Genomic DNA, 16062 nt, shown 5'->3' on the forward strand with positions numbered 1-16062 from the left:
ATTCAGAATGGTCTTTGCAACCCAGTGTGTTTTATTTTTTAACCTTCCTGTGGATGTGTAACAGAAACCAAACAAACCACCTTTCAAAGGTATATGTAAAATGCTGACAGTATACTGAAAAGGCTGACTCTAGTTTTTCTAGCTTTCATGCAAACACACTGAAATACAGCCCAGCTGGTCTCTAAAGCAACCAAGAGTGAGCACATTCTATTATACGTGCTGCTTAAATTAAGTAGATTCAAATAATAACTGCTGCAGTTTAGATTTCATTTTAGGGTAGATTTCTATAAAAACATTTAAAACAGTTTTCCAATACAATAAACTATAAATCTCTATCATCACAAGGATATTATTTATACAAAGGAAACCACTAAGCACAGTTTAGTACGTATACTCTGATTTTACACTGTGTCTGTGACCAGCTTCAACACAGACTTAAAATAATTTAAAATTAATTTAGTCCTTGCATAACTGTTTCTTAATTTCTTTGAATATTCTCAAGTTTCAGGCGTATGTGAAACAGATTCAAGGTGTGCCATAGAGATACGCTGCCAAGGAGCTCATGATTTTTGCAAGACATGTGACACAATAGCAAAAAGGAAGCTTGAACAATTGTGTTTGGAGAGGAGGTAATCACCACAAAATGTAGACAGTATGACTCTGGATCTTCTGAAGTAGCAAAATTTACATGAACACAGCAAACCTAGAATTTTACACAAACTTATAGAAAATAGAAGTTCAAGTTGTTGTTCTGTACCCATTGTCAGACACGGCCATTCTCTGGCCATTCTAGGAAGAGCATGTCTTGAGGAGTAATTTCAAAGGGAGTTGGGAGGATATGAAATTTCATGGGGGGTCTTTTTCCCTGCACACAGGGTCAGCATGAAAAGCACAAAATGCTTGAAAAAGAAGCAAAAAAGTTGGTGACTGAAGGAGTCTTTATTATCAGACCAAAGTCAACTGCTTGACAAACTAATAGATACAGTGGAGATGAAAATGTCTAAGAGGGAGGAGAATGGAATTAATGTAGAAAATATAAATTTCACACAAGAAGGGGCCACACATTGGGACATACAAATGGAATTATACTGCTGAAGTAGTGAGCCAGAAAGACATGGCAGTCTTTTTGCCTAGGAAGTGGTGATACCAGCTGAGTCTGGTGGAACAGGTGGTAAAGGTCTGATCATGTTTTGGGACTCTGGACAGAATAATTCTTAGAAATATTGTCCAAGTGGAAGCAATCATACTCAGTTATAGCAAGGCTGTCTTGGCCAAAATGAAGGATCAATGCTGAAAACATTTTAGGATAGCAAGAATAAGCGAGAGGGCTATCCATGGGACAGAAAAACCTATGAGATAATCATAGAACCATAATATCACAGAATAGCTTGGGTTGGAAGGAACCTGAAAGATCATCTCGTTCCAACCCCCATGCCATGGGCAGGGACACCTTCCACTACACCAAGTTGCTCAAAGTCCTATCCAGCCTGGCCTTGAGCACTTCCAGGGAGGAGGCATCCACAGCTTCTCTGGGTAACCTCTTCCAGTGCCTCATCACCTTCACAGTAACGAATAATGCTTATTTGAAGCCCAGTTTTAACATTTTGCTTGCATGGAAATATCAGAAAATGGTATGAGAAGCATGGCTAAGTAAAATGAGGTAAGAATTTAATACAGAAGGCTACATGGTGGCTCCTCAATATAAACCTGGTGTTTAAAACTATATAAGAATAGGTTTAAGATGGTGGATGAGAAAGATGGTGTCAAAAACAGAGGGCTACAGAATCAGCTTTGGAGAAGATGTGGCATAAAACTGAGAGAAGAAAACAAGATTTCACTTTGGTAGCAGAGCTGAAACATGAGGAGAGAGGGTGCTGAGCGTGAAAGAATTTTTAGAGTCAGGGAGTAGTTTCTGGCTTCAAAATCTGTCAGAGCTCAAGGAGAATGAAGAGAAGATTTGGTGAGGAGGAGGTAATTTGAAGCATTGACTGATACAAGACCAACTTAAATACTAAAAATCTGTGAGGTTTAGACCAACCCGATTATAGCTATCTAAATAGGACAAAACTCGTAGCTGACATAACATTTTTTAATTTTTGTACTTTACAACTGAGACAGAATTTATTTCATAGCGCGTAACAGTCATGACCATGTAGCTCTTCTTAGGAAGAATGTGTAAATGTAAACTTTATCAAAAATGACCGTGACAAAGGTAATGTTATTTGAAAAAGCATATTCCTCTAAAGAAAAATTTATTTAGAGGAAAAGTAGCTTTCAATGAGTTGTTTGATTTATAAAAGAATGGAGAGAAAAGTTTCATATTTCTTCAAAGAAATGATAATTTAATATTTAGGTTTTATTATGTTTGAGAAAGTGAAACTTCAAAAAGATATCACGATGAGAGGTGCCTTGTTATCTGTATTCTTTTAGAGGTTCTCTATTGTAAGAAAACAAATGAGTTAAGTCCAAGCCCCTTAATCAATTTGAACTGCTCTTCATTGTCATTGAAAATGATCTGAAGTAGTACATCAGTAATGGACATGCAGATGTGTCTATCACAGAAGGGAAATGAACAGGTAGGACTTCCCATTGCAATTATATGTTGATATTTTTTTAGGAAATATGCTGTTGTAAGGTTGATGAACACCTTTTTGTTTAAAGAAGACCTAAGTCAAGAAAAAGAAACACTTGATGCCTTTCCTCTTTTTTTAATTAAAGATTCTTTCTTCTGCATTTAATACGGCAGCAAATGTGTAGAAGGAAGTTAGCTGGATTTGATTCAGTGGTTAAAAATAGAGATAGCTTTGCTAATCAACTACTGAAGGAGAGCATCAAGAAAAGAGAAAAGATGGATCTGCTATACTAGAAAGCTGTCATTAGAGTATGTGAAAGGAAAACACTAGCTAAGTATCAAGTAAAACTTTGCTAGTGTCAGAATTTCTGCCCTACATGTAAATATGCTTGTATGGACACCTGTATAGTAGGCTAGCTATGACATGTTCTCAGGAATTTGATGACAGACAAAGTATCTGTTTTACTCACAGAAGGGCAAAGAAGAAAGATACATATTGTCCATGTCTAGTGTGGCACGGCATTGGCAATACTGAAATGCTTGCATCTGATTTATGCAATTCATACACCTACAACAACATGAAGTTTCTGGCTATCATAATCTCTGGTGGTATTGAACAGTCAGTGTAGCTGTCAGTTACTTTGAGATTTATTCTGCAACATGCTTTTCTTATGGCTGATACGTTGTCTAGTAGCGGAAATTTAAAACATAAAAATGAAATAAAGGGTTCAAGCAGAGCTAATAAATCAGTCCTAAATTGGGGAGAAATTTAGAATTAGTGAACATGAGAATGCACTGTATCTCCCCTTCCAGTTGTCTGGGAAGCTTTTAAGTGGTAGGCGGAGCTGAGGTGCTATATATATTCCTTTTGATTGCTTTACTTTTTCCCCCTTTGGGGAGGAAGGGGTGAGAGGTCAGAGGTTTAGCTTTTTTGAAAACTACATATCATTAATGAGAGTTTCTAAATTAGTTATGGACTGGGGAGATGATGTCTTGACATTGTTCATCTCTCACGTGATCCAAATATGATATGAGGCCAACTATGAAAATGTTTTGAAATTTACATTTCTATAAAACCAAAATTCTACATTCAGTTCAAATGCTAGACGTAGGAGAGTGAAAAGGAACAAAAATTCATATTCTAGAAACACATAGTTTTTAGGCTGGTACCATAGGATTTATAAAGTACATCTTGAATCACCCAAAATTTAGGTTTCTAGTGTAAAATAGGCAGGGAGCCATAGTCCACAGAAAGATAGATAGGCAGCTGTAAGGAGCAGTTCTCTCTGTCTTAAAATAGATGTCTGAATCATGGAAGCAGACTACCACAGCAAATACCTATCAGAGTTGTCTGTAGTGGGAGCCTAGCTCACCAGTTTAAATCAGCAACCAAACCTTCCAACAGCTCAACACTAGTGAGAAAACTCCTTTCTTAGCGTGCCTTGTTTAGCTCTCAGTGAATAATTCATGGCAAGTAATGTACTCCCAATTTAACCTTCATTTGTGCTCATAGAATGCTCTCCAGTAAGCTGCCACATTTTTAAACACATAACTTATGCTTGAGTTTTTCTTTCTTCTCCCAGGACCAGCTAGATTAAGTCTTTGGAATTTTCCATACCTTGAAAACAAATAGGTGACAAACAAGATCAGAGAATTTTATACAAATTTAAGCAGATTTTTTGAAACACAAATGCTTTAGAGGTGTAGTTCCTCTTCAAGAAAGGTTTGGTAGCATAATGAATAATTTAGATTTAATTTTACTTCCTTGCACTTTTCTGAAGGACTTAGAAGTATGTGTGATGTAGAGAGTCTTATACATGTCTGACTCATTCAGGTCATGGTCCAGTACCTGTGGATGCCAAATTTCCAATGAAGAACATGGGGAAATCCACTGTCCTGCTTTGTAGAGAGCTGTGCTGTTACACTGATGTAGATACCCCACCTCAGATTTCCTTTCAGGAAGGCTTTCTGATAGTAAAAGTTGATTGCTTTACTGCTTCCAAGACAAAAGCGTTACTGAAACATATTCATTTTAGAACATATGTGGTTGGAGAATACAACTTTGCTGTTAATGCTAGATTTTTGTTCTACACATGATAAAGTTGAAAAAAAAGATGCTTTAATATATAAGATTAGCTAACATAAAATTTAAGAGTATGTGTAAATTTTCAGGTTGTATATATAAGTTTTGTCTTCTTGAAATGGTGGCATATTATGTATTCTTGAAATATAGACGCAGCCTTCTTGAAATGGTGGTATTCCTAAGTGTCTCCCAGATGTCGCTCCTTTATCTCTCACTTCTGCATCTGAGTGATATTCAGCAGAACTATCCCATTCTTCTGAAGAGGATGATGATAATGAAAGAGGATATATCCTACAAAATATCATTGTTCTCAAAGTAGTAACCCTGACACTTAACAGTAACTTTGTCCAGGAGCAGCCCTAATTGTGAAATATTTGTAAAAAGAATATAGTTTTCTCTTGCTTTTCCTAGCAGCCACTGGTTCATTAACAAAAAAGAAAAAATGTTAGTCTCTACCTTTTTTTTAGCTGAAAAGACTGACATACTACACTTGGAAAACACAGCTACTGCTTAACTCTGTACTGACTTAAGTATGAGCCACTGATGTTTATTTTTTAAGCAGCTATTTAGCTAAGAAATTGTAGTCCAAGTTCCTATGGAGCAAATAGTTGCTAATGAGCTATGAATCTTGAAAAACGGAAGTCCTGATGGAAAGATCAATTTGTTTTCCCTTTAACAGTGTAATTGCTGCTGTAATTATTTCAGTATGACCAATTAGAGCTGACAAAAAGACTGTTTTTGTAATGCAAACCATATTTTTATAGTTTTATAAATATATATATATGTTTGAATATCTGGGGGGATTTTTTATGTCTTCTTTAAAAACAGAAAAACAGCCTGACACACTAGGCAGCTTTAGCTCAGCTGAAGTCCAACGTTTTCCAGTGGGCTGGTATTTAATTTTAGGCTATTCACTGTTATCCAGTATTAGTCCAATATTAGGAGCTACCTTTTATTCTAACCTTAATGTTAGAGGTAACCATGGACCACAACAATAGGCGGTAGCATGAGCTCACACTGTTTTCCCAGACTGTAATGTTTGTCAGAAAAAAATATTCTCTTACTCCTAAAAATTATCTCTCCTTTTTTCTTTTTGCTTTTTGAATCTCTAGCAATGAAACTTTACACAGGTACCGGATCTATTGTGATAAACCTTTATTTCTGCAGCTGAGTCTGTGTGGACCAGCAATGGTCAGTTAGTACTGAATTTGCTTATCTCTAATTGCATAACTGGCTGAATCAAATGAAAATGTGGCCTAAATAAAGGCAGAGAGACACTTTTTAACCCCAGCACATATCAGGAACCTGGCCTCTGCTATGTGAGGGAGCAAGGAAGGCACGGTGACACTTCTCTCCAAGACATGCCTCATTCGCTGCTCAGGCAGCAGCCCCTGGCAGTTCCAAAGGGTACCAGCGCTGAGGACACAGTATCTTTATTTACACTGAGCAAATAAAACATGTTTATTCGTAAGTCAGGTAGCTTGATCCAGGCAGCTAAATGTAAGTGAATATAGAAAGCAAACACTATTGACATATGTTGTACTTCTTCTGTGCCCTTTGGTTTGCCTTCTTCCATTCTGAAGAATTCTAAGCTGTAATTGTTATTACATTTTTCAGTTATTTTGCTGTGCAGTTATAAATGCCTTTTTCCTCTTTGATAAAGTAGCTCCAGTCAAAAGGGAATATGCTGTTACCTAGAAATGAATGGTAGAGTTTAATTCCCTGGCATTCCGTCAACACCCTACAAAAGAAGATTTTTTAAATCGTTTTCTATGGTGAGCAGTGGCAACATCTTCTGGAGGGTCAAAAATTTCTTGCTCTAATTCTCTGGCTTAATGCTTGTTATTGAAAGATGTCTCTTCTGAACCTACACCTGTATTACTAGTCCTCAAACCCACCCATGCAGGTAATACAAGAACATCTTGTTAATCTTTTCTGTCCTTAGGTCTTGTTCTGCAGTACCAGACGTAAGAGGATAAACTCGTGCTGTGGATGAACTAGGGTGAACTGTGTAGCAAAACTAACTGGTATGGTGCTTAGCTTGTGAGAAAAAGTTTGCTTTTCTGGAGTATGTGCTCCTAAAGATTAGAAAGGTTGGGTCTGGATTGTAGTGATATTGAAAACTGTGTTTCATATAAACATGTAAGCTGGCAACCACAGGTGAAGAAAAGAAAGGAAAGATACAAAGTGTGCACAAGATCAGATGCAAAAATAGCTCGGCAATGCCAGGGACAGTCCTGAGCGAATGACCTCAGCTACCAGTTTTTAGAGATGCTTTAATAATGCTATGTGAAATAAATTTATGGTGAAACTAAGATTGCACACTGCTTGTTGTATACCTTTCATTTGCTAATGTGCATTCCAAACAACATACTTAAGATCCCAGTCATTCTTTACGTGTTAAGGCTTGATGTTAGGCTTCCAGGATTCTTTCTCTTGATTCACTGCCAGTGTCCCTGCATGTCCTAAAGCAATGCATATTTGCTAGAAATTCCTGAATTTTTCACCCTGGGAAACAGGAAAAGTGGTATCAGCTGTTGCATGTTTAACTACAATGTTAAGCTCGAGTTTTACAAGACTACAGGGGCATCTTACTTTGTCTTAAAGGAAGATTATGAATCTATTTCTTCAGCTTGTACACAACAACAGCAACAATAACCTGGCACCTATTGCATGATTTCAGCCCTTTGATCTCCAAGTGCTTTTCAGGCAGCATGATGTGCATTATCCCTGCTTTACAAACGAAGAAACCAAAACTCAGCGTGTTTAAACAAATTTTCCATACTCTCAAGACAAAGATATTCCCAGGCATGGAACAGAACAGTCAGGCCTTATCCCCTAAACCATGCTTTTTCCAATTAATTTTAATTTTCGATTTTGTGAATTCAATTAGTTACTAGTTTGAAGATGAGTAACTAAGTTGCAAGCATCCTCAAAGTGGGTTTAATCCGCACACATTCTATTATCGAAGTTTTGATTACTGCTGTATCTTTTCTTTCTCAGACAGCTTGACCATACAGCCAAAACCTCAGTCAACACATACGTGCAGATAAAAAAAATATTGCTTTTCTTCCTGCTTTTGTTATTAGTGTATTTAGCAGTACTGACTGGCTCCACTTTTTAGTATTTTCTTAATTTAAAATGTTTCTTCCTTATTTTCATTATGCTGTCAACACTTGCCTTAACTGTGATGGCATACCAACATGAGCTCAGTTCAAAAGTCTTTATTCCTGTCATCCTAAAAAAGGATTCCAAAAAGGACAAGAAATACCATTGTTTTTAAATTACTGAATTACATGTACAAATCAGATGCTTCAAATGCCTGTTGCGTTTGTCTCAAATAAATGCTTGTATTTATGTATTCTGTATATTATACGTGCATCTATGAAGCCATGCACGTCTTTTTATAAACATGCAGTGTACACTAATGAATATACTTATATTCATCTTTTTTATAGTACTTTAAAAATATATCTGTACATAGTTTTAATCTTCACATTTTGGATTTAATGATATAAAATGCAGTAGCTCTTACTCATAAAGTATTGTTCTGGTAAAAAAGAATTCTTCCAATTAACACAAATACATTTCCATCTTCTGATGCATATAGTCTTATCTGTTAGAATGAAGTTGGATCTGATGCTGTCATTTCTTATGTCTTTGAGAAGTTTAATCTGCTTCTCTTGCTGATGGCTTCTTACTGGCTATTTTAACAATTAGTTAATCGATATCACAATTTTCCATTGCTGTTGAAGTGCAATGGCCATTTCTCTCTTTATTATATTAATTTCTCTTAATTTCTCTCTCGCTTAATTCCTCAAATTATTAAAAATTCAGAGTTTATATTATTTGACCCCATAATGAGACCTGGGGCCTAAAATAAATGCTGTGTCATCTATGACCACAGTGGACTGGTATGCTCTTATCATTATTTAAATCTTAGATAAAATTACCATTGCTATTAAGAAATGGTGGCACAACAGGCTTTATGGACAAATTAGAAATTATTGCTGACTGCCAAAGTTGGTCTAGTAGTTTCCCTAGAAACTTCTCTAGAAAAGGTTTGCCTTTCTCATACTGACTATCAAATCCCTGGGTTCCCTGCAAAAATTTGTCCCAGTAATGGAGCTGAGAAATCACAGACAACGGGTTTTCGCTTTGCACTTAGTTTGCAATATTCTAATCCAGATGAAAAATTAAAGGGTTTTTGGATTGCTTATTGTTGCTCTTTTTTATGCCTCATTTTCTCAAACTCTCCATTTTTTTTTAGCTTCACCAAAGTCAATTTTTTAATTTCACATGAAACTAACATTCCTTGGAGGACTGTGAGCTCTCCCTTCTACTGATACATTCCTCTTTACAGGAAGCCAGAGCTGCTGAAGTTGCTACCTGAAGACAGGCTCTGATTTGACTGCTTGGAATCTGGATGCAATACCATAGTCGTCTTGTTGCTAATTAATAGTTATTTCATAATTACACCTGATCTGAAGTTAGCAGACACTTGGAGGGCAGGGGACAAGGGAGACCAAAAAAGAAAGCATGTTAGCAATAGGTGTTAGTATTTACCTCCGCGAGTGATCTGCATCTCCAGCAGATTTTTTTTTTCTGAAAACACTACCTTGATTATATAAATACTTATAACAACAGTGTATTTATATTGTATAGTAATATTTAGTATGTAAATATATTGCAGTATATTTCTAGCTATATTTCTATAAACTAGAAGTAAGAGGCATCATCTTGACTGATGAGAACTGCTTCTGAGAACAGACTATCCTGAGATACCTACTGTGTGGCACAGTAGGTATCTCAAGATATTCCATTCCAGCATGGTGTTGTGAAACCATTTAGTCAGAAGCCTTATTTTCTTTCATTTTGTGTTCCTTCATTGATATGGGAACAATGTTGATATTTATCAATAATAAATAAACAGGCATAATTTAAAAAGAGCTTTTAAATGGCCAGCTATTCTGGAATAGCCCTGCACCTCTGTTTCCTATGGTATTTGTTTTTCTTCATGACCTATTCTATCTGTTTAAGGAATAAAAAAGTTTCACAACATGGTGCCTGATTTATGTCCACTTCTATAGACGTGTGACCTGCACAGTGACAGACCCAACTGTTACTAAAGGTCCCATGACTGTATGACCCTTTGAGCTATATTTACCGCAGATGCTTTTTCCACTCGTTCACTCTTTGAGGTTAACTTTTATGATTCCACAGGAGTCTTACAAAAGGTCCAGTGTTAACCATTGGGTGATATTTGAAAGACAGGTGCCAGAAAACATGAAGAACAGGATGCTAGCAAGAAACCTTATTAACATTCCTTCTACTGTGGTGGAGCACTTTATATGCAGATGACTGGTGCAAGCCTCCAGGGCAGTTAGGATCTTTCCTGCTGATACACAGTGTAGCTGGTAATGCATTTTATTGTACTGTGATAAAATAAAGCGCAAAGGTTCTAGAGAGCTTTACACACTTTACACACATTCCTATTTGATAATTTTTTTTTTATATTTTAACACACAGTCTGTTTATAATGTTTTCCTTCTATTTGCCAAGTCTATACAAATTTTATAAATACAATTTTCAGTCCTTGCTTTCATTACTAACCTAGCTGCAGTATCATCAAAAGTAATGTACTGAAGCACTTGTAAAGACTGTACAAAGGAATGGCTGTTATGCATGTAACCACTTGTTAAGCAATACCTTTGCTCTTTCAGTTTAAAAATAATTTAACAAAGTTCAGAGAAAATTAAAAATGTATAATTTAAATGGTATATTCCCTATCCAGTTCTCTGCATTTTTTTCCTGTTCTTATGCTGAAATCACCAAATATGCTTACACAAATATTTCCTAAAAGGAATTGACTCTCAAAGTTCTTATGATAAGTTTTTTGCTAGAAACTATAAATGCAAGTTTGTTTGTAATGCATAAGCTATTAATGTATTTAATGTAACAGGAAAAGATCACTTCCTGCAGTACAGCAGAGAGGACGTCATGTTAACAGTTCTTTAACTGAGGTATTTTGTCCTTCAGTGATTTATAACAATAGCTGTCTGTATGTGTGTTTGACTTTAACAGTCAACAAGGAATTTTATTTTTACTTAACTTCCCCACAGTACTTTGCATGTCTTTCAGATCGGGAATACTTTCTTTTTTGTGAAGTTTGAGAATAATACTTATCCACAGTATCTAGGCAAGGGTTAGAAGCAAAAGAAAGGGAAGAATTAAATTTCTAGGTAATGCTTTTAGTGAACTTGAAATGAAAAATCTTTGTTCTTTCCTTACTCCACAGAGACTAATTTATCTAGCACTTCTCTAAGTGGAATTTCCCTGCAAACTCACTAATGTTACTGGTAACTTGCATTCATCTTTTCCTTTTCTTTTATTATCCATCAGTATTGTTCTTTTGTTTGGTTTTTTTTAATGTGATTGACCTTTAAACCTGTTGTTATCAAACGGCAAGAAAGAGATAGAGACTCTTTTCAGCTGCCTTCGTTCCCATGTGACCTGCAGGGAGAATAGATTCAAAATAGACTAGTTCCTCCCAGGGCAATACAAGACAGAAGAGAAAAGCACTGTCATTTCCGAACAGCACAGTGCTAGAGTAAATTCAGCGTGAAAAAGGAAGGAGTTGCAGCGTGTTAGAATTCGTCCTCCACAGCCTGGATTATTACAGGAGATGGATTTCAAGAGTTTTAAAAAGCAGAGGATTTAAAAAAAACTTTGAAATAGAGTACTTTGAGAATGAGCTTCATAAGGACAACTGATGTTTGACTGCTAGAAATACTGAAGGAATTTTTCAAAATGAGCATTGTTATGAAGCCAAGATCCCGATCCACCAGCTCTTTAAGGACTGCCGACGCAATGTGGTAACGTGTTTTTTTTCTTTCAAGCTCCCCTTCCTATTATGACACACAGACATGTCCTACGAAAGTCACAGGGTTTCATTTTGACTTGATAGATTTTGCATGGTTATTGCAGATGTTCAGCTGCACAATTAATAGTAAGAAACAAAATTATGTAGCTTTTTCTTGTACAATACTGTGTGTAGCATTTTTTTAAGGAGAACTCATTACATACCTTTTTTTAACCCATTACATACGTTTTTCCCATTCAGTAGTCAAGTTCAGTCCTTGCACTTACAGGTACATTCTTAAAATCTTCATTAGATTTATTTCAGGAACAGAGTTGTAATGTAAAGCTTGCAGTTCTGGTGGCTGGAGGGTAAAATGAAGGTGTAGTTTGCGTGAGCTATTTTGGGATACTTACATGTAGTTTTGCTGCGTAAATAGAGTGACTGGTAGAGATAAGTGTCCTGGGAGGAGACAGGCTTTACAGTGGCATATCCGAGACTGTGCTGTGTTATGCTTCGTGTGTTTCCCCTCCTCTCCGAGGCTCAGAGGTGTAGAAGCAGACTGTAGTAGTGATCCACGTGTATGATTTTCTTGCAGATTTTTTGTCAGCAATCAGCAAAGTTCTGTCTTCTGATTAATTATTTTTTCTTGTGAGAACTTTATGTTTTATGTACCTTAATAGGCACCGACAGGGCAGGTTAGTATTAGGTATGTGAAATAAATTCCCTCTTCTAATGTCGCCCACATTTTTTTCCTCTCCGTGTTTTTAATAAAACACCATCATTTTAATAAGCACGTAATAAGACTAATTGTTCAGAGCTATATTTAACTGCTATAAAATGAGGTATGTTAAATATAGTCTTTGTTTAGAAATAAATGGGTAATATGGGACTGTGGGATAGACTAGTAACTTAATACATTTCTTTGTGAGGGAATATATCAAGTTAATTGAACATTAGCCTATGAAAAATTTTATGTTTCAAATAGTCTTGGTTCTGAATTAGAGCCATGTCAGTACGACCATTAAAGCAGTTAGCAATTTTTTTCTGGTTATCCTTTGCTAAAACCATTTTGTAATAAAAGAAAATGAAATAACTATACTACTCAAGCTGAAGAGTAGTCCCAGTAGTTCTCAGAAACTACTAAGGAAAAGTTTTAATAAGGAAACTGCAGTAAGCAGTGGCTTTATATCTGTATTAAAATGTAATAAAGTAATACCGTGTCGGTGAACTATATATTGCTTAAGTGTTACAGTCTGCAGGGTGTCTCCAAGATAGTGAGCTAAAACATACCTACCTTGATTATTACGTATTACTGTGCAAATAAATCAGTACCGTTCTGATTAATTCTTCTGTCTTTTAGTTACTTCTTTCTTGACTGTTTCCACTGATTCTTGCAGGAAAAAAAGAAATTCTTTCAAAGAGAAAAAATCTCATAGCCAATACGTGTACGCTGATTTGACCACCAGGTGTTCCATGTAAAATACCTGTCCGCCTCCCTTTTGTTGCCCATGTCTTTAGTTACAACGTTGATCTGGTGGGTGAGAATACCTGTTTGCTAATACTGAATTGGGAGTCCTCTGCTACCCTGCCGTTTGGAAACGCTGCCTGAGCTTGGACGTGCCTCTCGGGGAGATCCTAGGAGGCAGACAGACAAGGTACATGCTGTTCCCTGCCAGAGTGGAGCCAAGCCAGGCAAGCGCTGCCCCAGCCGGAGAACCAAGGAAAACTGGAGTGTGGAGCGAGGAGGGCAGGGGAGGGAGCTCTGGCCACTCTGAACCGAGCTCGGCTCCCTGGGGAGGGGGCAGCTCAGGCCAGCCAGAACCACCCATGCTGCTCAACGAAGCAGCCTTCGTGCTGGGCCTCAGCAGAACCACTTCCCAAATCACCTGTGTGACTTCGGTTGGTGTTCTTAATCGCCAGGCTCAGGAGCCTGTGGGTTTGTCCCCATGGGTCAATGGGGAAGAACAGCAACGCTCCGGTCTCGCCACAGTGTTAAACAGCACCACAATGCTTCGGGACAAGTGACATGATGAAGTCAGGACCACTGATGGATGTTCAGGCCAGAAGGCAGGGAGAACTACAGCCTTTAATTCTCCTTTCTTTATCTGTTAACATAGCAATCCTGCTGTGTGTTGGAGGAGCAGGGGTGACTGGAGGGAAGGAGAAAACGGGTGAATGTGAGAAGAAAAGCCTCAGGGGGCTTTGTGGGTCCCAGGAGCACAGATACTGAGTGACAGGGTTGTACTGAGGTATGGATATCCCTTTTGCAAGGGCTTCAGAGAAACGGTCCTGGGATGTCCTTGGGCTGCAGTTTCCCGTGAAGAACAGAAACCAGGCTCCCAACATGCGGAGAACAGTGAGAGAATGGAGGAGGCTTAGCAACAAGGCAGAGAAACTTCTGCTGCTGGTTCCCTGAAATCACACTCACTCTCTGTTCAAAAGATGCAATCACTGGAGCGTATGTGACCCTCTTTTCAGGATCAATACTGCAAAGCATCTGGAAGGTATCACCTGCTGGTAGTGTGCTGAGGCACCAGCTGGCTTTGAGGAGGTGCAGGTGAGCCCAGGCTGTGCGAGTGCTTCTCCTTGCAACACCCGCTCGGTTGCCACTGGCTGCTGCTTGGCATGACAGTCAACCCTCCTCTTTCTGATGCACCTTGCAAAATTTCTCAGGACGTTATAGTGACTGAAGTAAAAGCAGATAGTTGGTATTTATGCAAAATAAGAAGGTGGCTTAAGGATTATAACGTGTTGTGTTAATTCTGCTCAATTCTGCCACTCATTCCTAACTTCACGATGTGATTGTGAAGTGTGGTTGTGAATCAGAACATTTCTAGGGAATAGTCTAGAAGGGATAAATGATGGTACAGACTTTTCAGTGAGGATGACTGATCATCTTGTTATACCTGAGAAGAAATAACAAGGTAGTAAGGAAACTCACTGTAAGGTAAAACCTTGGCTGAGACAGGAGTACAGGCATTTAAATGAGAATATGACTCCACTTTCTTGACTATTTGCACTGAACAGTAGAGCAGCAGTGTCCCACAGAAAATGTCGTATTTCTGTTGTTTTTTTTCTTTTGTAATTAAGGAAAAGTTTGAACTTATAAAAAAATACTATTTTGAAGGTTAAAATTTTGGAAGTTTAGGAGAGGAACCCATGGCAGGTCAAACAAGCAAGGGTTGTTGGACAACAGCTTACTGGCTCGAAAAGGTGCAGCTGATCAGATTGTAGAACTTCATTTTTTCACGATACAGATAATTAGCTCAAAATGCTAATAAGCCTCAGGAGCATTGTCAGGTTTTTGCCACAATGCTTTTTGCATGGTGTGTCTGCAGTTGATAGTTATCTGTTTACTTTGTGAGTTGGCCTTCCTCTGTCTTTATTTTTTGTTACATAGGCCAGTGTGGGCTTTCCTGTTTTTTTTGGAACTTAGGGTTGGCTTGTCTGCAAAGGGCACATCCCAGCCTCTCCAGTGCCCCTGAGAGCAGAGGCATTCTATGATTCAGTCAGTGGTATTCTGTAGAACAATGCATCTGTTCTTACTTAACTCCAGAATTGTGTGATACTGCTTGACTGCAATATCATGAAGTCCGGTAGACTGGAAATTGATGAAGCATGTTGTCAAGCAGGACTTTCTTGTTCTATAACATATTTATAGATAAGTGAAACAAAACTGATCTGTTGGATGATCTTTTCATGACCATACCCTTAATACGTAGTTTCAATAGGGATGCTAAATAACAGTTTTATGGAATGGAGACAAGAAAATACTTGTGGCCTGACATCAGTGTATGGTGGTGTTTCTGGGGCAGAAGAGCTAGGACAAAAGAATGCAATGATATCAAGCTGTGCTGACCTGAGGTAGCTGCACTGGCTTCCTGACTTAAAGGCACCACAAACTAGAACTCTGTCATAAGCGTGACCCAGTCTTGTGGTACCCACGTTGGGCAGGAGGAAGCTGTGGCTACACCACATTGCCTAGGGACTGGCCACCCCAAAACAGTTCAGTTCCTTGGTTACTTGCTTGGTGCTAACAAGCCTATTGCCAGTATAAAGAAGATGATGAATACGTATAATAAGTGCTATTGAGTGAGTCGTATACCTCCCGGTTATTGGCCTGAGACCTATATTTGAAGTAATTGCTGACTTTCAGACTGAGAATCCCAGTGCTGGGGAGATCAAGAGCAAACACATCCTATCCCTTGAAGGAGTCTTTGTCTCTAGGGCAGAGAACAGTACGGGAATGTAATCGTGAGTAATATTAAGAGCATGCATACCACTTGGCTGCTGAAGAGTTAAGGTTTTTTATTGCTGTACTGGATGAATCTTTTTTTCCTCTCTGGTATTATGATTGTTTGTGGGAGACAAGTGCCGGTTGTGATTGCTGGCGATATTACCTGTCCCCTGTTGTCATAGCTTGTGAAACCCCTCTTGAACAAAAGAGGGTTGGGACATTACCTAATTTTCAGTTGCACTTGTAGTAGTTGAAGATGTTGAACACACTCCACTGGGAAAGTTCAATGCAAGCTGCACAGTGTCCAA

At 38.0% G+C, this 16062-nt stretch overlaps 1 protein-coding gene across 6 annotated transcripts in view; it reads left to right on the forward strand.

Moving 5' to 3' along the window:
- The window catches only part of PDE4D (phosphodiesterase 4D), a 436095-nt gene that overhangs the window by 256333 nt on the left and 163700 nt on the right, over positions 1 to 16062 (forward strand). Inside the window, exon 1 of one of the 6 annotated variants that reach the window (XM_075447151.1) lies at positions 11288 to 11530. The exons of the other annotated variants lie outside the window; for them this stretch is intronic. Within the exon in view, the coding sequence (XP_075303266.1) occupies positions 11466 to 11530 (65 nt within the window). The 5' untranslated portion in view covers positions 11288 to 11465. Of the gene's footprint in view, positions 1 to 11287; positions 11531 to 16062 lie in introns of those variants that run through there. 6 annotated transcript variants of the gene reach the window in all.

The sequence above is a fragment of the Opisthocomus hoazin genome, chromosome Z, assembly GCF_030867145.1.
Source record: "Opisthocomus hoazin isolate bOpiHoa1 chromosome Z, bOpiHoa1.hap1, whole genome shotgun sequence".
NCBI classification, from domain to species: Eukaryota; Metazoa; Chordata; class Aves; order Opisthocomiformes; family Opisthocomidae; genus Opisthocomus; species Opisthocomus hoazin.